The 27854-nt window shown below is 40.2% G+C and overlaps 1 protein-coding gene across 1 annotated transcript; it reads right to left on the bottom strand.

The window, feature by feature from the left end:
- Positions 1–558: 558 nt before the first annotated feature.
- On the bottom strand, positions 559–27259 carry vps54 (VPS54 subunit of GARP complex). Its single transcript, XM_042424699.1, has 23 exons — positions 27073–27259; positions 23913–24087; positions 23330–23571; positions 19070–19154; positions 18507–18541; positions 17183–17314; positions 16341–16726; positions 15340–15466; positions 12320–12427; positions 11947–12002; positions 11623–11719; positions 11210–11526; positions 10772–10901; positions 9767–9948; positions 9553–9665; positions 8304–8367; positions 8061–8166; positions 6476–6563; positions 6145–6266; positions 4565–4645; positions 2965–3072; positions 2701–2795; positions 559–2389 (listed from the first exon to the last, which is right to left on the bottom strand). Exons 2-23 carry the CDS (start codon positions 24055–24057, stop codon positions 2284–2286), a joined length of 2925 nt encoding a protein of 974 aa, XP_042280633.1. The 5' UTR covers positions 24058–24087; positions 27073–27259; the 3' UTR covers positions 559–2283.
- Positions 27260–27854: the final 595 nt, after the last annotated feature.

Raw genomic sequence — 27854 nt, 5'->3', positions numbered from 1 at the left:
TGCATTGCAGAAAAGAAAAGGAGAAGCTGTAAATAATCAAAACCACATCCCCCCACCAAAAAAGAGCATTAAACGCTAGAAAAAAGATTGCAGTCACCATTTGATTGATGTCCATGTTGTATAAAGATCTTCAGCTGATTAATGCAATAAGAGAGGAAGAAAGTATCTGTTCTGATTTAATCTTGTAGTTTTGGCGATAAAATGCTTCCGTACATGACGTCACAGCCCGTAGTGTTGATGATATACTGGCAGAGAACGAGGTGATGTGACCGCAGCTGGACAGATGTTTCGTTTAGTCGGAGCTCAGAGCTGCTGAACTTCACTCGGGAACAGAAAATCTGATGTTTAAACCTGCAGTGACTCAACTCTGACGTATCAGCAGCTTTTTAAAAGTTGATATGTTGAACTTGTTAGCAAACCGTTGCTTTTATTTCCACATCCAGCAGCAAAATTATCATCCATTTGGAGTTTCTGTCCACCTGGTGAATGTAAGTCCAATAGTCACTCTCTTTTAGCTGTTTCTGAACTCCTGAGGGAAATATCTGGCTCTTTAGCTGCTAAATGCTCCACTCTGTTCACCAGCTAGTCTACAGCTAACTGTGTCTGTTGTTTGGTGCTGAGCAGGTAGTGTACGGAGGCTTTTTAAGAGCTTTATATAATAATCATTAGTTGCGGCCCCAAAAAACAGTCCAATAATACTTGAGACAATTATAACTTTTGTTTAAATAAGCATGTTTAAATATGCTTATTGTGTTTTTTACGCTGATTGATTTGAAAGGAATTAGCAGAACGTGATTGACATCTGAACGTTTAAAGCAACAGCACCTTGGTTGGTTTAGTTTAGTCATGTGATGTAAATCAGCTGAGACCCAATAACTGCCTGAACACAAACAAATGGACTTTAGTAGCTGTTAAGGAGCGACGACTTCTGCCTCACGTCTGAGCTCGTCTGCTTTATGTGAGTTTTATCACTTCCTGTCTGAAGGAGGATTTTTACTTTGAACAAACCAGAAGAGTCTGAATCCAAGTAAAAATTTCACTTTCTGCAGCCCTCATTTAAAAAAAAAAAAAAAAAAAAAAAAGGCAAGAAGATCCAATTAAGAAATTAAAAAATAAATCTGATTTTCTGTTCCGTTCTGTCGTTTCAGCCTCTGAGGAAACAAAAAGCTTCTGTTCATGCAGATTAAATTAAAAACAAGAAGAAGGGGGATAAAGGTCCAGTTAACAGCTTCATGCTTCATGTCCTGCACTCATCAAATAACTACATTTATATATATATATATAAAAAAAAAAAAAAATCTACTTCTCCTTCGCCACTGGATCACCATGACGACAGAAGAAAACCGGATGCATGATTGGACTGTTTAAGAAAAACAACAAAAAAGGTGCGATTGAAGAGTTTAATTCCTCGCATTAGAAAGTGTTTCACTTTGGTAACGACGATGTAGCTGAGAGTTGTGACGCTTTCACAGTCTGGATATTTAAAAATGTTCAGGAAATTAACTCTTCAATTACACGTTTCCAGTAAGGTCTCAAACAGTCTGGATTCCCAGGAAGTCTGGGAAAATAATCTTGTCTCGAGTATAAAAAAATTTAAGAATCCCTTGTGACGTTTTTAGTACGTTAACCTTCACCACAGCGGACGCAACCGAAACCTGCTGATCAACGAGGTTTCGGGGGGGAAAAGTTCGGAAAACACCAAGAAGGAACTTCGGGGTTGATTCTTTCAGAGCGAAGAAGCTTCGACCCTGAATCTTCCACAGCTTTGTCGCTCACATCCACGAAATCAGAGACAGAAAAAGTCGGCTGCCGTGTGCGTTGATGATAAAAAAAATCTCGTCCCTTCGGCTCCATCGTGGCTGCCGGCCGGAGAAAAAGTCCGCCACAGTATAGAATGCTTCCAAGACGACAGAAAAATAAATTACCCCACCATTTCTTAAACATTATCTACACCCTGCAGCTCCCTCTAAAACTGTCTAATAATTTACTAGTGTTCCTGTTGAATTGCACACAGTGAGACGAGGTGGCGGCAGTTTTTAAGGAGGCTCTGTGTGTTACTTGTCTTTTAAGGTGGAGCTGTTCAGGAAGCCCCCCCCAGCATGTCGCTGCTCTTCTTCCCTCTTGTAGGTTTTGTTGGGTTTTTTTTGTTTTTTTTATTGGTCCCTCCGGGCCTCCTCCACCCTCAGCCGGCCCCCGCCGCCGCCGCCGCCGGGCCCCGAGTTCGGCCACCCGTCGCCGGGTCGGTCGTTCGGTCGGTCCTGGACGTCCCGACACCGTCCTCCATCACCTCTTCTGCTCCCAGATCTCGGCCATGTTGAGGTCGAGCCGCTCGAGGCTCTTCAGCGCCTGGATGTTCTCCGTGTAGAACGCCACGTCCACCACCACCAACCTGCAGCAACGCATGTTTCACACGTTCAAAAATGCAAATAAAATGAAACACAGCTGCTGACGTAGCTCATTATTGATCAATCTGTAGATTATTTTCTAGATTAATTGATTAGTCGACCAACAGCCCAAAACCCAAAGATAATCAGTTTACTCTCCTGTATCACAAAGAATATTAAATTATCAAAAAACGTTGGTATTTTTGCTTGAAAAATGACTAAAACAATTATTTGATTATTAAAACAGTTGGCGTAGAGTTCATGATGTTCAGCAGCTGAACGTCGGAGACTTTTCTAGAAGAAAACAGGAAGTTACCCGTGCTGCGGTCCTCCGTCGTTGACCACCCCGAGTCGAGCCAGCTGCCTTTTCAGGTGCATTTTAAAACTGGCGTTGATCCTCAGAAATAACATCTGCACAGAAAACAAACATCCAACACATCTGTCTGAGACGGCAACACATTTCTGTTCACACTGCCGAAGAGTTTTAATCATCTTTCTCTTCTTCTTTGCATCATTTTCTAAGCCGACGCTGCTCAACCAGAAGCAAAAACATGAAATTAAACTTAAAAATAAGTCTCACCAGCGTCTGTTCTTCAGGTAAAAGTTCGTTGATGGCTTCGTGCATCTTCGCCATCTGCTTACAGACGTTTCTGAAGCAGGCCGAAGGCATCGGAGCTTTCACCTCATACTGTAGAAAACAACAACAACAACAACGTCACATGACTCAACACATCTGGAGCATGAACATGAACAAACCAACACATCTGTCTACACATACTCACATATTTACTTTGTGGTTTTATTGTTCTTACAGGTGAGTAAACAATAAGTTGCTACTATTGCAGCCTCTCAGTGAGTTTTTACTTAAAAAGTCAGAAATTCTCTTCAAATCAGCCAAAAAACACCATCTGCTGCCTGTTTAATGAAGCTGTAAATCTCATATCTATTGACCTCCAGTGTTCTCATCTTGCTGCAGGTGTGTTCCAGCTGTGGTCAGAACCAGGAGCTCAGTAAAATTAGGCTTTCAAACTTGGTGTTAAGTTACTCTTTAAAGGAAGAGTTCAACATTTTGGGAAATAATAATATTCAATTTCTTTCTGAGAAGGTTGACATCAATTTCATGTTTGTGTGTTGAGTGCATAGACTCCCATTCTGAAGCCTCCAGTTTGGCATTTTAACAGTCGCAATCTTGGTTTTTTTGGAGCCAGAAGTGATGAGAAGTGACCATATTTGGATGAGAGGGTGGAGCTGGGGGAGGAGCTCCCCAGGGTCCAACTACAGCGCCTCACACACCGCCGTGGCAACGACACCCTAAGGCATACCCTACTTCATCATCTATTTTACTCTAAATGGGACCATAATTTACAAAATGAACATCATGCTGTATTGATGAAGACTCAAAACTAGTGATTGAGACCATAAACTCATTAGGAAACTATTTACAGAGGTAATAAATCAAAGGAGAAGTCATTTTCTCATACACTTCAATACAAATCAGTCATCTTGTTGGAGTCAGTGGAGTCGCCTCCTGCTGGCCATTAGAGAGAATGCAGGTTTAAGGCACTTCCGCATTGCCTTCACTTTTCAGACCCGGAGGTTCCCGCTTGGTTAAGTGTGGAACTGAAGTCAAGACGATTTGTATGAGTTACACCACTGTTTATGTTAAGGGGTGTTACATACTGGAACTATTTGTTGGTGAACAACAATGAGACAGTTGACAGGAAGCCTCAGTGTGTTTCTACATCACTGCGGCTAGAAGAAAACCTCAACAACTGGAGATCAATGAAAACTAGATTTTCTGCTGGAGTTTAGTCTTTAAAACAGTCGGCAGGTGTTGATTGAAACCCTGGTGTTATGTAATATGTAGTGAATTTCTTTCTGAATATCGTCTCACTCTGGATAACAAAGCAAATTTTAAGAAAGTATTTCACAAAATGTTGAACTATAACATGACTGATAACCACCTAGAGTGTGTTTCCAGGTGTTGGGGAGTTCTACTGTAGTGTGACATCTAATAAATTACCTCATGTAATGTCACTTGTGAGTTTAAAGGTGTATTGAATTTCTTTCTGAAGATGAGTATTTCCCAAAAGTTTCTACTGATCAACATTTTTTCAGAGCAAATAAAAGACTTACATAAAGTATCAGAAGAAACACTGCAGAGTAAAAGTGGATCTCACCTTTGATAAAACCTTCTCAAACAGACTGTCCATGATGGCCACCAGTTTAGCTGAGATCTCTGCTATGTGATCATTGTAGTCCTGCGAAGCAACAATCAGTCCCAGAAACACTCATTACTACATTTCACAGAAGTTTCACAAAATAAAGAATATTTGTCAGCAAGAAACATGTTTCAAATGTGATGAGTTGTATTAAAGCCTCTATTTGTACAATTATGTTACGTTAGTTTCAAATTTTACAACAGTTAAGGACGACACGCAGCAGGGGGCAGAAAACATGTTCCCACAATGTTATGAAAGCTTATATCTGGATATTTACTGCATTTAGAAATAAATCTACTCGCTGAAAATCAGTAAAAACACTATTTAGAGGTGAATGTGACACTAAACCTTCATTTCCAAAACTTTTCTTTCTTTCTAAACTGAGAATATCCCAAATATCAACCAGCAGCACGTTACAAACACAGAAGCTCCATCATATAGCCTAGTAACACTAGCATGAAAACAATAAAGTAACGTTAGCATGAAAACAATAAAGTAACGCTAGCATGGAAACAATAAAGTAACGCTAGCATGAAAACAATAAAGTAACGTTAGCATGAAAACAATAAAGTAACGCTAGCATGAAAACTATAAAGTAACGCTAGCATGAAAACAATAAAGTAACATTAGCATGGAAACAAAGTAACGTTAGCATGAAAACTATAAAGTAACGCTAGCATGAAAACTATAAAGTAACGCTAGCATGAAAACAATAAAGTAACGCTAGCATGAAAACAAAGTAACATTAGCATGGAAACAAAGTAACGTTAGCATGAAAACTATAAAGTAACGCTAGCATGAAAACTATAAAGTAACATTAGCATGGAAACAAAGTAACGCTAGCATGAAAACTATAAAGTAACGCTAGCATGAAAACAATAAAGTAACGTTAGCATGAAAACAATAAAGTAACGTTAGCATGAAAAATGAAAAAGTAATGTTAGCGTTTTAAAAAGGTAACGTATGACTGCTGCAGTTATTATACTCATAACACTAGCATATAAAGTATGTTAGCATTATCCTGCTGTTCCCTCTAAATACACTGGACACTGGCCTGTGGTGAATACAGGAAAAGCTTCACTCATAAGAAACTGTCGATACAGGATTTAATCAGCATTATTGATCAGCAACAGGATCATAAACACACTCTGATCACCTCTGAAAAATTATAAACAACAACAACGTGATGCATTTTCCATCCAAACCCATCAGTTTGAACAACTGTCAATGAGCCGCATGCTGAAACTCTGAACACACGTCAAACTGATCACCAAAGTATTGATCATAGACACAAACACAGACTGACAGAGTGAACAATCTTCCTGAAAAACGAGTCCACCGCCTTCATAAAATTCAGCGTTCTGGCCAGATCTCTGAAGCTAACCGCTAACTGCACTCTGAGCTCTACATTTTTCACTCTTTTTTTTTTAGATTTGTGCAGTTTAAGAAACAAAAACAACTTGACATATTGATCTTCTCAGAAGTCATTTGGGTTTGTTTTTTAGCCTCCTGCGTGTGTCTCATCGCTGTGTGGTTACCTTGGTGATGTGGTCGAAGTGTCTGAGGACGCTGAACTGTTTGGGCTGCAGTTTGGTCTCAAAATGAGCTCTGATGACGGGAATGTAGAGAACGACCAGCTGCAGGCAGCGGGACGCTAATGCTAAACACACACACACACACACACACACAGTCTGAATATTAGTTCAGCTCAGAGTCAACAGCTGCAGGAGATCAATAATATTAGCATCAAACCATATGAAGCTACCACTTTTACGTTACAGTTTCTGACTATAAACATCAGATCTTTAACTTTTCAGACTAACTGAAGGGTTAAAAGCAGATGTGGCAGGTGTGTGCAGCTGGTCGTACCCAGGTTTTTGGTGGTGATGGTCTTGAGGCCGACGACCTGCAGAGCTCCGGCTCCCAGAACCAGCTGGCAGCTCCGAGAGTTGAAGTGCTGCAGAGACACAAGAGAAGAGCAGGTTTTAAACTTTAAACGTGAGGAAAGAGCGTAGAGCTGACATGTTGATGTCACGCAAAACCGTCCGGAAATTTCAAACTTTTTGTCATTTAGTGCGACGCTCGTCTGTGATGTGAAGAATCTGATACATGAATGAGGAGATTTTATTTTATTTGTCTTCTCATGAACTGAACAGTAATTGTTTTTGCTTTTAGTTTGTTTGTCTCTAATTGGACGGACCTTTTGTTGTTTCCAGGATGTCTATAATTAATCCCAGAGGAACGGTGAGGAAGGTCGTCTGGCCCGAAACGTCCGTGTGGCGATTCAAAATTATAAATAGTATACGAGGTGTTCTGTCCTTTCTTTAAACTCTGAGTGTCAAATGTCATCAAAACTATTAAACATCAAAAGTAGATTTTCTTTAAGAAAGTCACAAAAACAAAAACTGATGAATCTCAGAGCCAAAGTCAGACCAGAACTTCAGGATTTTGTTACAAAAATAGTAAAACCTCATTTATAGAGTAACTTTATTAAAAATTAAAAATATCCAGCCTTGGATCCGAACCTTTAACCAGTATGTCGTGTGGCTTCAAATGTTTAGATAAAGACTTAAAGAAGTTTTCTGAAAAACCATCTAATACTGTTGTTTATTCAACATTTATGTTTTTAGCAGCCTTTAAAACATCGTTTCCCATAAGTCCGAGAGGTTTGTGGGCTAAACGTCACGGCTCGACAGAGCAGACGAGTCCATGAGCGAGCGGAGGACGGCGGCGAGTTCAGACGTGTCTGTAATAACAGCAGGTTAGATTAACAGCTGCAGACAGAAACAATGATGAGACCAAGTTACAGTGACGCTGCTGCGCTTGTAGTTCTTTTAATGGGAGTTGTAGTTTTTTTTCTGTTGTTTAACTTTGTTAAAATAACAAAAGGTTTAAATGTCTGACAGCAGCTGCTGTCTGTCGTGGAGCCGAACGGTCTGAGAATATAGAAAATAAACTGCAGGAACAAACTTCAGTTTTTCATAAAAGACCAAAGAAAGAAACGCTGAATGAGACAGGAAGTGATGTCATGACTTCGGCTCTCTATAGACATTACTTTTATTGTGATCTTGGAGCCTTTTTGATTATTTTTACTTCATTTTTGTTTCTATCTTGACTGTTTTTGTTTTTATTGTATATCTTCAATTTGTCTTGTTTTGATTTGTCTTGTTTTATTAATTAATGTGATTTGAATTTAATTTTTATTTGTATTGTTGTTGTTTTTGTGAGGACAGAAGAAGACTAACGACTACTGGGGACCAAAACCAATAATAAAGTATCAGTTACATCTTGTTATTGATTAGACAAAGTATAATTACTGGACAACATGTTTTTAAATTTACATTTTCTAGCCATGATTAGTAAAACTTAACTGCAGTCAGAAATCAAAAAATACTTTTAAAAAGGTAAAAACTGATTGGTTGATGTTGTCTGAGCGTTGCGCGGTGGTTCTGACCTTGAGGAGGTCCGACAGACGTGTCAGCATGTCGGTGGCGATGGATGGGATGTCGGTGACACACTGACAGTATTCCAGAAAGATCCGGATCAGCAGCAGAACCGTGCTGAAGAAACAACAAAAACACCACTTTCACAACATTTCACAAACACAAGAGGAAATCATTACGCTGCGGTTTAGTTTCTATTGATTTAATGTGAAGATTTCAGTTTGTTGTGTTTCGTCAGCGGCGTTTAAACCTACCCGACGACGGCGTATTTCTGCCCGTTAACCAGCAGAAAGTCAGTCGGCTTCCTGTCGTCTGGACCTGCAGGAACAACAGAAACATGTTTATGATCATTTGAAATCCTCAATCTGCAGCTCGTGTTTCCTGTAACTAATCACAGCATGAAGATCAATGAATGTTGAGTGTTTCAGTCCACAGTGACGCCCATTTCATGCTGCGTTTAAACTATTTACTTCCATTTCTACAGAAGTAAAAACATCTGGTGACATTAAGTGCTTTTCATTTGTCTTCCATGTCTCCTCACTTTCATCTTCAAGGAGAAGATTTGAGGAGAGGAATCTAGGAAACACGTCTTCAGAGAAATGTTTTTACTGCTGATAGACAACAGACTCGTCTCCTCTCCCTGATTATAATACTACAGTATATATGACGCAGGTTAAAATGGGAAAATGGCCGACAATGACAAGAAGAATCCCTTCCCTTTATCAGACCAAAGATCCAATAATTTGAACTAAACGTTGGATCAGAATACGAATGTTAGTATGATTTTTATCTGACCCTATGTACTTCACTGATTTTGGATGTTGGACGTGTGACAGAAACATTCCCTAGTCTGCATGACACCTTGGGTAATATGGCATAGCCCTTCTGGGGGGCCTTTTAGATACAAACAATGGATCCATGGTCAAGTTTGGAACTGTTCCAGATGTGGGTATGTTGTGACACATAATATGTTGTGAGATCGCTGTCAATCACTTGATGGACGGCTCCCAACTGAGGTAGTGCCCCTGGAAAACATGTTATTCATATGATAAGATACAGATGTGTAACCCTATATAAGCTGTGCATCCACAGTGGTACGTTGCCCAGACCATCTTTGTACATGGAATGGACCCGATGGCCATCGTCTAATAAACGTCTACAAAACAAGAACTTCGCCAGCTCTTCCTTTGAACGATATCATCACACATCCTTCCTTTCAACGAATAAACATCTAAACTCGGGATCGATATTACACCTGAGATGAATCTGTTATTATCCTGCAGCCTCCAATAAAGGCGTGTCAGTCTGAGCCATGATCATCAGACCAGATCTATTGTCAGGTCACCAGAGCAGCGAGGAGACGTGATATAAAGCAAATGAGAAGCATCTAATAACAACGTGGTCTTCCTCTGCCGTCACTGCTGGAATATTTATATATTTGGGAGTTTTCTGTTCTTGTTGACGAGCCGTTAAGACGCTACAGGAGCTGACGTGTGAAGGTACCTGGCGTTTTGCGCTCTGGTAGCGTGATTCTGCCGTCAGCGATGGAGTTCACCAGATCCTGAAACTCAGCAGGAACCTCCGCCTGCTTCCAGCGCTCGTTATCCAGGAGAAGACTGCAGCGACAAAGAACAACAAACATCATCATCATCATCATCATCAGACAAGTGCACATAAAACATTCAAACGCTCTCATGTTTAAAGCGCTGCTGGTTACCTGAGCTTGGTTTTGCGTTCTTCGTGGAAGCGGTGGACGAAGCGGTTGGCCTGGCTCTGCAGCGCCCCCCTCAGGGAGACGCTGCGTCTGCCGCACAGCTCCTCCGTGTCCTTGATGAAACCGTCCACCGCCTGCGAGAGACACACGAACTCCGCCGAGCTCAGACGCTCCAGAGAGCCGTCCTGTCGGAGAGACGGAGACGAACTTGAGTCAATTCAGAGTTTGACTCCCCTTGATTAAGACTCAAACAGCTGACACACCTCTGCAAAGCTAAATGAACTTCCTGTTTGTTTGCCTTCATGTGAACCGATGTGACTCAACAAAATAAAACATCAGATCATGTCACTCATGTTTATAGAGACGCCTGTCCTGAGAATTAATGATAAGAATTAATAATAAATTCAATAACAATGTTTATTCTGATGGGTAAAACTCATCCAGAGGAAGTCGTGTCACTAATTTCTGTCCTTCAAATAGTATTTTTTTCTGCATTTAATTTCAACAATCTGTAAAATAACTCCAGAAAGAAACGATACAATTTCTGTAATCACAATAATCTGTTACAAAGTGGCGCTTGACCGATAAAATCAGCCGATATCAGCTTGTTATCCATATATTGGTATCTGTGTGTTAACTAGCATAAGATGCTACAGCTAATGACACAGAGGTAGAAGTTTAAGCTAAACTTAAAGCACAACATTTTTTTAAAAAAGTCACTTCTGTGGGATATAAAATAAAACATAAAAACTACACAAACAAGAAGATGTTTATATATAATCAGTCTTTGCTGCAGCCGAGTAAAAACACGCAAATGTTTTAGTCTTCTATAAATCAGATTTATACCTCCTTTTCTAGAATTTCAGACATTTAAACACATTTTAGGTCTTACATTAAAGTCAACATTTACTCTGGTAACTGTGTGAACACATGAACCGGGACATAACTCTCTCTGTTTAGATAATAATATCTTTTCCAGCTGCTGTGAGGTCAGAGGTCGTGCGGTACCTTGGCTCTAGCTGTGAGCACTTTGACGCAGCGGTCGTGGCTGACGTCGGACGCCGTGTACAGCAGCTCCTGGATGTTGTTGAGGACCCGGTTCAGTTCCAGCTCAGACGGCATCATGTTCTCACCGGACCTGAACACAAACATTCAACGTCAGACAGACGACTGGAAATAACTTCAACAATAATAAACATGTTTTTATGTCGTCATGTGCAACAATACAAACGCACCACAACTACAAGAAGCTTAATTATGAAAAATGTTATGTGTTAAATAAATAAAATAATTAAATTCCATCTTGTGTTTGAAGAGGAAAGTTGAAACAGACATTTTAACTCTAAAGTTGGTCGTAACGTTTTATTTTGAAACTTATAAACAGAATTTAACAATGAGAAGTCTTTTTGTCGTGGTATAAATCTAAAGGAGAAAAGGAAAACATACATGAAGCTCTGCTCCCTGCTGGCAGACTCTCTGGTCCCAGAGTCCGGTTCCGCCCGGCCCTGTTGGATCCTGGAGCCCGTCACAGAGTTCTGATCCTGGACCGCCGCCTGCTGCTGCTGCTGGGCTTCGCTCAGAGCGTCGCTGATGAACAGACCCTCGTGGGTGAGGTAGGCCAGCTCGGCCTCCCCCTGCAGCAGCTGCTGGACGTTGGAGGACTCCTGACCCGCAGGCTCTGAACTGGCCTCCTCCAGGAGCCGGTTCTTCTGGTACGAGTCCAGAACCTCCAGAACCACGTTCCTGATCACGTTTAGAGTGGCCTGACGGACAAACGGCAGGGAAAGGAAATAAAACTGTTGAACTATTGTCTGTTTTGACTTTTTTTCCTGGTTTGAGTGTTTCTGTAACGGACTCACCTTGATCCTCTGCAGGAAGAGAAGGAAACTGTCAAAGACGCTCTTCAGCAGCTCAAACCACTGAGGGAAGGTCATCAGACGCATCTGGTCAGCTAGCCTTCAGACACACAATCACATAAAAACAGTCAGTCATCAGTTTATCATAACTTCTCATCACCACTGGATGGCACTAAAGACAGAAAATGTCAAACACCAGATTAACTGGCTTCATTATCTTAATTGCAGCACATAAATCATTATTATTGAACTCTATGTATGAAGCTATTAACTCATCAGGCTGTTGTATAAGATGAACATCTGTATAAGATGAACATCTGTACTCACTTAGTGACGACTTCAGTGTCTATTTCTTCTATGTGCAAAACACTTTCTGCAACACACTGCAAACACACAAACATGATCATCAGGTTAAACAACTAAAAAACTGTTTTGATCCTTTCAGACATGAGATCAATATGATCTGAACATGTTGGTCTCGTGTCTGAAGAAGCGTCTGAGTTTCATGTAAAAGTCACGACAGAAATCCTGAAACTCTAAAATCTAAACATGTATTTACAGTCAGGAGCATCGATCATTATGGTCGTTATTTAAGACTTCAACAGCAAAATAAGATAAAAAAAAGGGCTCTAACATATTTGACTATGACAGTTGTGATGATGATGATGATGATGATGATGATGAGAGTCAGGTGTCGTACCTGAGCGACGATGGCCTTGGCAGCCATGATCATCTCATCGCTGTAAATATCCAGAAAGTCCAGCTTCCTCTGCCGCAGCAGACCGAACACCAGCGACGCCAGACGCTCCTAAACACACACACACACACACACGCACACGCACACGCACGCAACGCACACACACACACATAAAGAAAAATACTGAGTCCTCGACTCATCTGAGCAGATTTTAAAGGTGCATTTTGTGGAATTTCGTGGCATCTAGAGGAGCAGACTCCGCAGAAATGGAATATAATATTAAATATGTTTTAATTAGTGTTTAATCACCTGAAAATAATAATTGTTGTGTTTTCGTTACCTTAGAATTAACCTTTATATCTGCAGAGGGGAGCAGGGCCTGACATGTTTCTACAGTAACAACTAAACACTGGCTCTAGAGGACTTTAGTGTTTTTCACCAGTTTTACAGCCACCGTAGGTTCTCCTACATGCTTAGAAGTTTCAGTTGGTTGTAATCTGTAATCTCACCACTAGATGCCACTAAATCCTACAAACTGGTCCTTTAAATTCATGAAAGTTGAGTTCAACAGGCTGCAGGGTTTCAGACGACGACGACAGGAGATGAGTTTTAATTTCACATAAATTAAGATTTCTTCCAGATGTTCAGATTAAACATTAACATCATCAGAAGCAACGTATCCATAATTAATATAATCCTTAATTAGTGCCACAGCGACTAAAAGAATCAACAGTGACAGAATTATCTGCCGTTTGTGTTTGTACAAACCTGCGATTTCACTACAAGAATAAAAGTGAACTGAAAGCAGAGCTGCACAATCTGGATCCATGATTATTTATTTACCCTCCTGAACAGTGAGAAAAAGATTTATTGTTTTTTAATTATTGTGGATTGAGAGATAAATGCTTCCAGGTTTAGACAACAAACTGTACGATCTTTAAATCCAAACAGGTGATTGATGCACAACATGACTGGAAGGTGTTTCTGTTTTTTTCTTTACTTATAGATTTCATTAGAGAGAATTATGTCTCACAATAATTCTATTTATTTAAATCGCTACATGATTAGAGACTGAATTGCTTCCCGACCTGAACCTAAAGATTAATCATCAGCATCGATCAAACATTTTTAATCTGTTTGGAGACCAGACGGCACAAAACATCAGTACAAACTTGTTCTAATGTTTAGACACCGAAAAATTATCATCCTGAATGAGTTAACCCCACCCGTCTGGTACTCCAAGCACAATAAAACAAACACCAAGGATTATTCAATTTATCACTGATCCACATCTGGACGACTGAGCCGATTCCAGCAGCAGACATGATTTCATGGATTTAATGTGAGTGTGAGTGTGAGTGTGTGTGTGTGTGTGTGTGTGTGTGTGTGTGTGTGTGTGTGTGTGTGTGTGTCACCTTCAGTGAGGCAGCGTTTGGGTTGTGAACCTGTGATTAAATACACAACGTTTCACATCAGTGTCGTGAAGAGAAAACTCCTTCCTGCTTAAAACGAACCAATGAATTATATTTTTACAACAAATAATTAAATATTATTTTAATATATTATATTTTTGTGATATATTTTGCGTGATTATTATGGTTTTTTTGCTTTTTTTTCCCAGATACTGATAATATCTTTTTATCTTGATTATATATCGAGTCTTCATATGAACTGTACATATGATGATGTCGGCATGGTGCTGCTCTTCATCATTTAGGTCATTTTCCTGATGATGACGAGCAGGTTGGGTTGAAACGTTTCTTATTTCAGTCAGATAAAAGTTTTTCAGAAGCTCAGTGAGCCGACGCTCTTACATTACAGAACAACTTCCTGTCTTTCAGGCAGCTGCTGGTTTCATTTCATTCCTGTGAAAAACAACTTTGAAGCTTTCTGTCGATAAATAATAAAGCAACACAGCGGACGACGAGCCGCCTGTTTACTGTCAGAGTTACATTACTGACACGTTGTGACGCAGCTGCAAACAGTCTGTGAACATAATAAAAGAACTGAAGAAACATTCACTGCTCAAAACTGCAGTTTGACAAAATGGATAAAGTTAAACACTGTGATCAATAACGTATCGAACAAGACTCAGTGTCAATTAGTTGGTTTTAATACTGTAATGAGACAAGACAGAGAGCACAGTAACCTCGGCAGACACACATTTCTCTGTTTCGTGTCTTCAGGTTATGCTAACCCATTGTTGCTAACTTTGGAGCTAACCCCCTTCACTTTTCCAGCATTTGGGGAAACAACAGACGTGACTTTTTAGCATTTATTAACTGACACACTGTAGTCTGTACTGTTCATTTACTGCCAGACTGACAATTTATTACTAACCTTTTCCTCTGCTCCGCTCGCATCCACCGTCACTTCTCTGTCCCTCGCTCTTTCCCGCTCGCTACGCAAACATACTCCTTAACGGAGCCGCGCGACCAGTGGTTTCCCAGGCAACGACAGAGGTTGACTCACGTACCGGAGCAGCGCTGCTCAGAGACTCCCAAACGCTGTCGATTTTCGAATGAATGGATATTCATTCGGATATCAAATATTAAGAAATATTTTTTGGCCTGGCGGGGGTTCTCGTTGTGTCATTACGGAGAAACACAGATTCAGTAAACGTTCAGTAACCGTTGAGAACAGTTAGACCCAGCAGTCTCCGTTAGGTTGGGCGAGTTCAAAATTGTGTTAACAACGGGGGTGTTTTGAATACTAATTTAATTGTCTGATTTTATATTTAATAAAGACACTTAAGAAATGTAAAACATTGTTTAGTACTACATCTATTCATGTTGAAATGATTCATAATTCATCTGTGTGTGGATTAAATGAGTGAAACCTGCCTGTTTAGTTGGATTATTACACCGAACACAAGCTGCACATTTATAATTCTCATCTGGAATAATCAGGAGTTTGAGGAGGTTTTTTTTTTTGTTTTTGGGACATCAGGTGACATGTCAGGGATGAATAAATGAACGTTAAATACAGTTTTCACAGTTTGTAATGTCATGGCTTTGTCAGACCTTCTCCAGGACCTGCGGCTCGTCCTTCAGGCTGCGGTTCAGGTCGCTCCGCGCGTACATGCTGAAGTCCTCCACCATCATCTTATCGATCAGCTTCTCCAGCTCGCACAGCTGGGAGCCCAGATGTCTGAAGGGGACGAACAGGACGGACAGATGTCAGCAGTGTTTCACTGGTGCAGCTGCAGTCTGAGCGGTTTTCACTCTGACATCCTGAAAACAGCAGCTACACTTCCTGTTGAGACTTTAAAGGTCACATTAAATGATTTGATGTCGTCTGTGGTTAGATGTGTTTTTGTCTGAACTAAATGAGCTTCAACTGATAAACTGTGAGATAAAAATGACTCAAAAACATCTTTAATGATAATCAGACGTCTCTGGATAACTGACAACATCAATGTGAAACATTTTCAGCTTTTTTATGTCAGTTTGGATTCATATTCATGCCGATTCTTCAGTTTTAACTTTAATTGCAGACATTGACTCATCATACGTGACGACAAACATCAGCCGTTTTCACTAGTTTCCAACATTTTAAAGACAAAGCGACTAATCAAGAGAATAATCAGCAGATTGATAATGACAATAATCGTTAGTTGCAGCCGTTGATATCATATTAACTGTTTTTACGACTGTGCTCTGCTGAATAAGAAGCAACAAAGCTTGTCTCTTCACGTCCATTTTGCCACCAGCAGAATATTACGTCACTATGTCACCAAACATCCAGCACCAGTTTGAAAGAACTGGAAGAACTGGTGAATGAATTTGGCCTTTTTATGGTTTGATCAGGTGATAAAAGTTGTTTCAGCCTGAACACAAAGTGACTAAATGTGTGGAAACAGGAAACAAGTTCACTCAAAGCTGCTTCACCCGAGGCAAAGATGCATCAAATACACAACAAACAAACATCTGGAACATCAGCTGTCAGTCTGTTATTCTCTACAAACAAACTGCAGTCGTATTTGCTTTGACAACAATAAAAAGTTGACTTCCTGCTTCCTCACCTGAAGCTGTGGATCCCCTGCAGCTCCTGCTGCAGCACCTCCTTGGTGGTGGCGATGAGCTCCAGCGCTCCGACGAACTCGGAGGTGGAGAGCAGCAGCTGCACGGTGGGCTGCGTCTGGTGCACCGCCGCCATCAGCTTCAGCTTGTTGTGCAGCTTCACGCAGTTGTTGCGCGTCAGGGCGGTGCGGAGGGCCCGTAAAGGCCCCTGACACATGACCCGGTCTATGGCGGCGGTCCGGCCCCGCAGGACGGCCACGGCCCGCTGCGTCTCCTGCAGACGGTCCTGCAGCTCGTGCTGGGACGACATGGCGTGAAAAAACGCCTCGGAGCGCAGCGAGATCTGCCGGGCGATGCTGACCTCCACCACGTCCAGGTAGTGACTCAGCTGCAGCGACGCAGAGACACAGAACAGATTAATATCTTCACATGAATAAAATGTTTGTCTGGCAGCTAATTCCTGAAAGATCCAGACGTGTCTTAAATTTTAGAAGAAAAGCTTAAAACTGGGCGATTTATGGCACCAGTTATTGTGATTATGGTCTCGTTTATAAATGATGATGTCGTCAAATGTCTTGTTTTGTCTGATCAATAGTTCAAAATCCAAAAAGGTATTCAGTTTATTATCATGTATGAGAAAAGAAAGCTTCAATTTCATATTTTAGAAGCTGCAGCGTCAAACACCAATCAGGATCAGAGGTTTCAGTTCCTCCCGCCGAGTCTTCCTGTACTCTAAACGCCTCAGCTGTGAAGCTTCTGTGTGTGTGTGTGTGTGTGTGTGTGTGTGTGTGTGTGTGTGTGTGTGTGTGTGTGTGTGTGTGTGTGTGTGTGTGTGTGTGTTCACCTTCTCCTGCAGCAGTTTGGAGGAAGCCACATCTCTGCTGCTCTTCCCTCCAGCGCTGTTGAAGTGCGACCAGGGCAGCACGGCGTTGAAGGTGGCCGGATCCTCCAGAGCGAACTCAGGCTTCATGAAGATCTGAAAACACAAATCAAGAGACACCGAGTGACGCGAGGTCGTCATGGAGACGGAAAAATATAGATCTGAGTTGTGTTTTATCTTTTAAGATTAACGCAAAATTCATGGACGTAACAATTAAGATACTAAACCGACTGACGAATACGAATCAATTAACCTGACTTTGGATGAATTGACTCTCTGTAATGTGTCTAGTTTCATAATTAGCTTTAAAATGTTGATTACGTTGTTTTTCAGCTCAGAGAAGCTGGAAACAGTCATGTTTAAAGCTACACGGCAAAATCAAAAACTTTATTTCATCTGCACACAGACAAATCACAGTAAAGCCACATATTTAATGGATTTAATGGCATCAATATTTTAAAGAGTTAAAGAAAAAATCTGATTGGCCGATTTTAAATTTAACAGAGAAACTGAAATGTACACACTACAAACAAACAAACACAGAGGTTTAATTGGTGTATCTAATATTAAAGACGAAAAGGAGAAATTGTCTGTTTTCATCAGTATTTTTAACCCTCGTCTTCCTCGTCTTTTCCACTGAGTAGACGCTGACGGTGCCTTTAAAAAAAGATCCATACTGGAAACCATAAACATCACTTTCACACAAACCTCCAGGCACAAGTTACAGAGACACTAAAGCAGAGTCTCCTTCACAATAAAAGTCCCAGAAAGGCTGAATATACCAACATATGATGCAGCTGTTCTCATCCACACACACATCCTGCTGCTACATATATACTGAAACCAATATATCGATGGCCGAAGAGCAAAACCTCCGATCTGAAAAATGCACTTTTTTGAGGAAACTTGTTGTTTTCTTGCAGAATGCATGTTTGTACGGTTATTATAGTAATATAGTCCAAACACAGGGTATTATATCGACCATCATCAACACGCTGATCAGGCTTTAATGGAAGATGAAACAGATGAAACAGGAAGTTTCACAATTTATTGTATTTTTGGCTCCTGTATGTGACTATTATCAATTTTAGTTGGAAACCTGCAGGAAACAATGGACGCAAACAGTCGTGAAACAATCATAACAAAAAAAAAAAAAAAACAAAGCTAACAGGAAGTTTTAGAGAAAAAAAACAAAGAGTTAAAGAGGTTAAAATAACAAGTGTTAAAGCTTTTTCTTTCATTCTCCCCCAACAGAAACGAGAGAATAAAGTGGAGGAAATGTTTTTACCTTCGGGACTTGTTCCAGCTCAGCTCTGGATTTATCTGAAAGGAAACAAGAAAAGCTCTAAATCAGTCACACACCAATACTTTTACTTTCTAAATGACTAAGTTGGATGATGGGTCGTATATTTTTATATATTTCTACTTTTATTTCTGTCCAACATGTGTTGAATGTGAGTAAAAGAAACAGAAATCAGATAAATGAAACCTGTTTTTGAAGCCTTGACTGAAGCATTTCTATTTTCCTTTATTTAAAACAAATATACATAAATAAACAAGCGTCCTAAATGTATGAAAGTGTCAACAGTCAGAGTCAAACTACTGTTTTATTATTTATATCAAAATCCAGGAACAAATAAAGAGTTTACTGGAGGTTTCAGGTGTTTTTCAAGTAAATTAACATGTATTTGCTGTTTAAATTTATGTTTGCATTCAAAAAATAAGAAGAAGAAGAAGAAGAATCTGTGGGCCCGTCTGTGGTGACGTGTGTGTTTCCACTGGTGGTTTAATGGACTGAAGGCGGGCGGGGAGAGTCCCCAGCAGCAGCAGCAGCTGGTTAATAATTCATACCGTGGTTGGTGGTGATACTGGAGACGGCGTCCACGTCGTCTTTGTTGGGACAGATCGTCTTGCAGCGTTCGTGAATTCTTTCCCTCTGAGAATAAAATAAATAAATAAATAAAAAACAGAAAAAGATTCAGGATTTAAAACTAAAAGTCTATCAACAGCAGCAGCTCATAACACAACAGCACTTTATTCCACTGAGTCACATAATCCACAAACATCCATTATCAGCGTTACACAGACGACCAGCAGATCCATTAAAAACCAGTGGAACCAGTGTAGAAGATAATTCACATCCTGTCTCTCTGAACAAGTTTCCTGCAGCTTCACTGAGTTACATTTCAGACTTTTAAAAACATTTTTAACATCACATAGAAAGTAATTTAATAGTCGTTTCACAGTCAAATTATCAAAGATCAATAAAAACAATTAGCGATGATAAAGGATACTTCCTGTTAGTATATAACAATCATTCTTAATAATATAATTAATGACTCATTAATCGCGATCTGGACGTTGATCAGCCGGATTAAACATTTAAGCTCAAAGGTCTGGAACAATAGAATCAGCCAGGTTTGACTAAAAATCACATTTAATAACTAACATTACTGCCTGTAGCAGGACAGAGGAAATATTTAATGTAATAATGTTAATTAATAACATGTTGACAGTAGAAAAAAGGCAGGAGTCTCATAGTTCACCTTCAAAAAAGGTAAATAAATGGGCGAATTTTACTTAATAATTAACTTTGTGAGATGCAGGTGAAGGATTTTGTGAATTCTGGGTAATGTAGTCTTTCCCTGGTCTTAGTGTTTCAGCAGAGAAGCTTCTGTTTGTTTCCCTTTTTACTCCATCAAACACACACAGACTTCTGTTTTTACTGCAAACACTGAGGCGTAGCTGTTATTTAAGACGACAGACTTTAAGACTGGATTAAAAAAGCTGCGTACTCTCACGTTTTTCTTATTTCTGCTGGTCAGACTGGGACCTTCATCATCACCAGTTAGCTTCACTGTCAGTTATGTTTCATATTACAGTTCAGTGAACTGGAGCGAGAGACGACGCCCTCCTTTTCTATTTATTGAATCAAGAACAAAGAATCTGAATCTAATCATGAGATTCCCAAAGATTCATGTGTCTAATCAGCCTGAGAGTGGCGCTAACTGACAACAACAAAAAAAACCCCCACTGTTTCCAGAGTTCCCAGTTCCTCTTTGGACAGCAGGAATAAGGAAGCATCAGAGGAATGTCTGACAGCTGCTCCTCAGTCTTGGCTGTTATTTCCTCGTCAGCAAGAAATCATCATTATGAAACCTGAAGCAGGAAATGAAGAGAACGCCGCTCTGAGAAGCGAACAACACTCGATGTGTGACATTTCTGAAAACTAGACGACTCGTACAGGAACAAAGACGTCGGTCTGAGCATCAAAGTGTGTTTTTTTTGAGGATGTTGAGGGGACTTTTTCTTCTTTTTTTTTACTGCTACGTGGAACTAAACACAAATCTGCATAAAATATACTAAATAGAAAGCTAAATATGCAGATGAAAGATTCCACTCAAGTGCAGATGAGGCACAAAGAAACTCGACATTATGAGGAGAAAAACTAACATTAAGATACTTTAAAACTTTGCAAAGGTCACAGATTCAGAGTAAAAATAGCATAACAAACAACGTTTCATGTAGATGCTGCTGTGTGACTCAGTTCAAGATAAAAATACGTCTGAAAAATCCCCCAAAAACATTTTCATGCCGAGTATTTGACTGTTTTTTAATGATCTTATCAGTGAAGCAGTCAGGATGTTACAGCGCTGAAATGTTCAGTAGAGCAGGGAAAAAAAAAAAAAAAAAAACAGTTTCGGTGTTTGTGGCTTTTCCTTCATGTTCGACTGTGGGTGAAGTAGGTGCAGCGTTTCCACTCAACAGATCCGTCTGTGGTGAACCGCTACAGTATTAAAAATACCCACAACAAACATCTTAATATCAGAACTAGAAGGCTGGAAAGTGATGACACGAGAGGAAGAAACAGCTGCAAGAGATGTTGCTAAAGAGCAGTTTGATCGAGGAAAAAAAAAAAGGTTTCACCAGTATTTTACCAGTTAAAAAGTAATATTAAATCCATTCAAATGGGATTCAACTGGTCTAAAAACTAGACTCACGTCGTTTTTTTGTGTCTGTATTGATTAGTCGGTCGTCATTTTTCAAGTAAAAATGCCAAAGTTTGCTTCTCAGATGTGAAGAGTTGCTGGTTTTATTTGTGATAAATGAATAAATTAACTGGAATGTAGCATAAGTTCAGTCTATGTACAGTATGTGTCCCTAAATAAACATTAAATAAACGGCATCTGTTTGGGTTTTGGATTGTTTGTTGAACAAAAGGTATTTAAATAAATCTAATCGTTTTCCATTATTCTCAAACAACTCTTAGACTAACAGATTCATCAATTAAAGAAAATAATCAGCCGATTAATCGATAGTGAAAATAAATGTTAGTTTCAGACCTAAACACAATACTTGCATCCAAATGAAACAGTCATGGCCTCAAACATCACTCCTGTACATACTGGCTGTGATGAAACTCTTTCTGCATGAGGTTACAGATCAGATCAGTCTGATCAGCAGCGTCTTCCATCATTATACAGTTAAAAATCAATAACTAAAATGAATTTGGGGGTAGCAGAGAAATCTGGTTCCTGATATGCTGCATGAATACACCAGATAGTACAGAGCATGTAAACATGTTCACTGGTTCACCACATAACCTGGTTTCTCTGGATAACCTGGTTACTAACGAGCATTTAAACTGAATGTAAGTGATGAAGGACAAAATCTACAAAACCTACAAAAACCACAAAAAAACTACAAAATCCACAAAAACTACAAAATCTACAAAATTTTTAATCAGCCTGAAAAAACGTGAACCTTTTGTCTTTTATTTTCCTTGTGACACATTAAAATAAAGAATCACAGGTTGCGAATGTTGCTCGTTGGTTCAAATCAAACAAAGAGTTATTTTCTAAAGGTTTTAAGGGCTTTAAACGCACAATATGTAATTTCAGCTGCTAGAGGTCTCAATCAAAACAATAACAAAAGACGGAGTGTGATGATGATGTGAAGTAGCAAGGGATCATAGGAGTTGTTGTCTTCGTTGTTAAATAACCAGGGATAGGATTACTCCAGTGTTCATCGTTCAGGATGTTTTTATCCGCAGAGGTCTCCTCCTCCCCAAAAACAAATGTACACGCAGATTAAAATCGTTAAAATACTCATTAAAGCTGTTTCACTTAAAAAAAAAAAATCAATATTTCTCCGACGATGTTTGGTGACCACAGGACTTCCTGGAGGGGCTGTTAGCCGAGCTGCTGCTAACGTTTGTCCAGTTTATTTCTCTGATAACTTAAGATCCAGACGTCCAATGACTAAAATCCTTCTTCCGGCTAAAAGATATAGTTAAAAACAACTAAATTTATCATGAAAACGTGGCTTAAAACTGAATAAAAGTCCATTTATAACAGTTTGTGTGGAACAACCACAACGCCGATGTATTATCTTGTATGTGTGTAAGTTACTCTTTGGTAGACGCCATTGTAGTGGACAAACACAGCGCCGCCGTATGCATCTTGTGCCTGTTTACTCTTTGGTAGAGGAGGTATGACGTCATTGACAGGCGACCAAATGAAACCGTTACTTTGATTAAATTACAGATTTCTCTGGGTTTGAAACTTGTTGGAAACATTTGAGATAATGTAAGTACACAACTCAACAACATATATAACACAGGTCTAGTTGTTTTTAGACATTTTAATGTGGAATAATTACATATTATAGCTTTAATATGTAAAATTATAGAGTAACTTCAGTAATCTTCTGCTGTATTGTTCACTTATGACCCCTCAGATTTATCTTGCTTGCATATAAGACCGTTGGCTGAATAGAAATCTCACCTGTAGCTCATATTACAACAATCTACTCTTGCAAAGTATCACAACTTTTCATCTGTTTTTTTTGTTGTTGTTCCTCTCTATCAGGCCATTAAAACATGTGGATGAGTTGGCTGAGATTTTAAAAGTTGCCACATCAACCTACAGGTACAACAGGATTTTCGACACACCCGCAACCGAGCGAAGCTGAAAGTAAAGTAAACATGAAACATAAATTCCTCCTTCACCAGCAGAAAGATTTTAATCAGGATTATCCACACTGACACTGAGCGAATCCGTCCTCCCGCCTTTTAAAAGACGCTGTGAATAAGGTACGGCGGGGTGTTACCTGAGCTGTCTCCTGCAGGTAGGGCCCGAAGTGTTCCCTGGTGATGTTGGGGAGGTAGAACGAGGGCATCACCTCCGTCTCTGCGAAGTCCAGGCCCCATGTTTTGGTAAAAAAGTCAGACTCCCGCTTGGCGAGGCGCGGGTCGTTTAACGCGGCGGGGAGGTTGACCTTCGAGCTGTACACCGTCCACCTGTCGTGCTCCGCCACCACCGACGGCCCGTCGCACAGGCCCCGCCCCTCACCTGCAGGACGGCGTGGAAAACAGAGAGTCAGGGATGTCACAACTTTTCCAAAATTGGATTCATCCATTGACAGAAAATTAATCTGCAACAATTTTTATAATCAATTAAGTCAGTTCAAGTCATTTAACAAGCAAAATTTCTAGTTTTATATCATTGAATATCTTTTTTGGACTATTGCGGGACAAAAGAAGCAGTTTGACGACGTCACCTTGGACTTTACGGTCATTTCATGCATTTCAAATTGATAGAAAAAGAAATAAACAGATCAATCGGTGTGTTTGAGCCTTAAAAGTGACGTTTACGAAGGCTGAGACGTTAATAAAAGAGCAGTTTTTCCCCACCGGTGGGCTCCTTGGGGCAGACGTCAGGCAGGGAGCGAACAGGCCGGCAGCGAGGGGAGGAGGGTTCCCGCTCCTTGTGGTAGATCCCACCTCGGCCTCCACCACTGGGACGAGGCACTGGGGAGGAGCTGTGGCTGGAGGCCATGGCATTGGGACTCGCCTCCCAGGAGGCTAGCTGGACACACACACAGCAGGTATTAGATATCAATTATTACTGTGATATAGTACTTTCATTGGAAATTCAAGTGACAAGCTGTTTCAACCCAGTGAATTTGACGCTTGCCGAGTCCATACAGGCTTTAAATACCAACACAGGACTTGTTAATAGATCAATTCCTTGTTTTATCTTTAGTACAGGAAGTGACACCTGCTCAGAGTGAGTTTGAACTTCAGGTTGCAGCTGCAGAACTGAAAGTTAACTGTGAGATTGTGACGGTTTTTTATGTGCGGCAGGTTCAGAGCACCGATACCAAAGTTCAAACCGCCGTTCAAACTCTGTGACACGTCCTCAACTCCTGAACAAGCTCCACGATTAAATCAAATAAATACTCCTCAATACTATGTGTTGTGTTGCTAAGAGATTTGTTACACAAATAAAGTTGCATTGCTTCTTTTACATGTAAGCAACCTTTCAAGTCTTTAATGTCAAAATATAAAAAGCTTTGTTTAGAACGATAACTTAGATACAAACACTCATATCTCTGATTCCTCCTCTTCAATAAGCATTAAAGAACGTTTGCAGAGAATCAGCTTCCTGTGCGGACCGACGTGTTAAATGAACGTCGTACTGAGCGGCTCCGCGTGTGAAGCCGATGTGTTTTTGTGCTGACTGTCAGTTCTAATCTGACTGCTCAGACTGTGAGTGTTGTAGGACCCTCTGTTGATAATCCCATCACACTGATGAGAGGATTACAGGAAACGTCTGCAGCCTCACTGTTACTACCACCACCGCCGCCGCCACCACCGCCGCTGTTGTTGCTGTTTTTAGCTCCTTTGGTTTAAAAAACATCTTTTTTTTCTCAAAGTGTAAAACTTCAGACTCGTCAGCTGGCAGCTGTGACCGGCTGCTCTCTGAGACCTCTGAGAGTAAAAATAGAAATAATTGGACGATTTTTTCTGTTTTTGAAGAGAAGTTTAGAGGATTATCATAGGTGCTGTTTGACTTATTTTATGCCTGCGGGCACATCAGCTGACAACAGATGGATGAAGAATAACCAGCACTTTATCATTCTGTGTTTCCATCAACAAATGTCCAATATTTCTAGAATAATACTTCCGCACAAAGCACTTCCTTCCTCTGATTCATTTAGTTTGGCAAGACAACAAATTATTATTTTAACGTAATGAAAAACAATAATTCATCAGTAAATGTGAGGCGGATTACAGGAAAAACAAAACAGCAGCGACTGCACTGAAATAATCCATCAGTAAACCTGAGTGATATCCCTGCGTCCATGTAGGTTTCTACACTTTAGTGAATAGTTTAATTTGTGATGCTTAAATCTTGCTGAGCTTCTTATAAGAACTGGATTTAACAAGTGATGTTTCAGTTCTTCTGGATCTTTGCATCTGTTTCTTTTCTCAGTCAATACAAACACTTGAAGATAAATGTTACATACATTTACAAGATGTCTCAAGTCCCATCTGTGAAAACCCTGCTGACATCATTATGACATCATTGGGGTCAGTTCCTCAGACTTGACAAAAGCCGCAGACATGATACAACTATTCACAGGTTGCTGTTTGACCAGTGAACTAGGAGTTGTGTGTGAAATGTGTTGTTAGGTTCAGGTAGTAAAGTCATGGACGGATTATAAGAAAATACACATATAAAAAGTTCCCAGACTCGTCCGACATTGGAGCCCAAAGTGACATTTCACAGGTGAATCGTAGCTCTTCTCTGCACACATAATATACTAAATACACTCATCACAAAAATATGACAGGAAACCATCAATGAAAGGCTGAGATGCAGGTTTTACTTCCTAAAAGTTGAGCTGTTCTGCTGTCACACTTGATTTAAATTTAAAGCTGCAACAATTAGTTGATCATTTTGCAAGCAAAAATACCTCAAAACTCTCTGGTTTAGTGAGAATTTGCTGCTTTTTCTTGCTGCTTTCAGATGAATATCTTTAAGATTCTGCACTGTTGGACGAAACAAGCAAATCAAAGTAGAGCTGCAACGATTTGTAGATCAACAGTACGTTAATAGCTAATTATTTTGATAATCAATTAATTGTTTCTCTAATTCAAGCTATGACAGTAAACGGAATATATTTGGATTGTGGACAAAACAAGATATTTTAGGTTACTTTGGTAACACTGAAAGACATTTTCTGACACTTTCAAGACCAAACAACTGATCTAATTATCGAGAAAATAATCGACAGATAATGGAAAGCTAGCAGAGCTAACAGCTACATATACTCACTTCTGAAGCTTCATATCAGCTTCAGATAAACTTTTAAATACATTTTTTGCACAGAAGGAGGACTGTGGATTTTGTCCCCCATCACTTCCATTATAAGTGCATTATAAAGGGATCAATATGAACAGGAGGAATGATTACAGCAAGAAAAACATGTCTCAATGTTCATTTGGGCTCCTGACTGTTGTTTTAAGACAGAGTTGAATAATTGTGAACCCTTCTTTTAAAGTTAGTGCAGCTGCTGATAAGTAAATGTTGTCTTTCAGTCTGTTTAAGATCAAAGTAAGTAGTTTCACCCCGTGCAACGTAAAAATGGATCACGCATATGTCAGCTCAATATTAATATGACTATGTTTTGGGTTAAATTATTCGCCTCACACAGTTATGTTATCGTTGGATTGAAATGTCAGATAGCTGCATTAGCTTTAGCTTAGCTGCGGTGCATTCACTGCCTGCAGTTATTAGCATTTACATCCACCGAGCTGACACTGAAGCCAACACTAACTAGTGACACAAGACGCTGATAACCAGTTTTACTTTGGATGACAGCGCTGATGAAGCTCTGGATATCCGCGGCCTGTGTTGCCACAGCTAATGCTAAGCTAATGCTAAGCTACCGTTGCGTCCAGCGGCGGTTACACGCAGACCGACCCGCTGACAGGCGAGAGGAGCCCGGCGCAACTACACCCGCCGGGCCGGTCAGAGAGAGCGGGGCCCCGGCTGCCTCCGTACCTGTCGTCTGAAACACAGCGGCCGTTGTTTCTCCTCTTCACCATCACAGAAACAGCGGAGGAACCGGGAGGAAAACAACAGAGTCCACGGCAGCAGATACACCCGGTACACCGACCATCATGCACCGCAGGAGGAGGCGGGGCAGCGGCGGGTTGCTCGGGCCGTTTTTCTGGTCAGTGGACACGAAGCTCTCTGCCGCCACCTGCCGGCCATAACTGCCGCCTACATCAGTGGTAGACGAGAAGAAGAAGAAGAAGATGAAGAAGAAGAAGAAGAAGGAGAAGAAGAAGAAGAAGAAGAAGAAGAAGAAGAAATAGAAATAGAAATTAACAAGTCCACGGTCCTCCTTCTGTGTAAAAATGTATTTAAAAGTTTATCTGAAGCTAATATGAAGCTTCAGCGACCAAATGAGTCAAATCAAGAAGATATCTTTCAATGTTACAGTCTTTTTAGTGCCAAAGTTCCTCTTTTTGTTACTATCCTTCCACCTGCAGCTCAACAGAGAAACACTGTCCGAGGAAACACAAAGAGGGAATTTGATGCTAAAAAGACTGTAAATGTGTCAGATATCCACTTGATGTGACTAACTCAGACTGATGAAGCTGAATATAAGCTTCACAGAGACTTTTAAATGACTGTGTGGACACACTGTGGATTTTGGCCTCCATCACTTCCATTGAAAACACATTTGAAGGATCTTTTTAATATCCAGTATGAACAGGAGGAATGATTACAGCGAGGAAAACCTCTTTCACTGCTCATATGGACACCTGACTGTTGCT

The sequence above is a fragment of the Thunnus maccoyii genome, chromosome 2 (genome assembly GCF_910596095.1).
Source record: "Thunnus maccoyii chromosome 2, fThuMac1.1, whole genome shotgun sequence".
NCBI lineage: Eukaryota > Metazoa > Chordata > Actinopteri > Scombriformes > Scombridae > Thunnus > Thunnus maccoyii.
The sequence above is the reverse complement of the archived record's forward strand: the minus strand, read 5'-3'. Positions and strand labels throughout refer to the sequence as shown.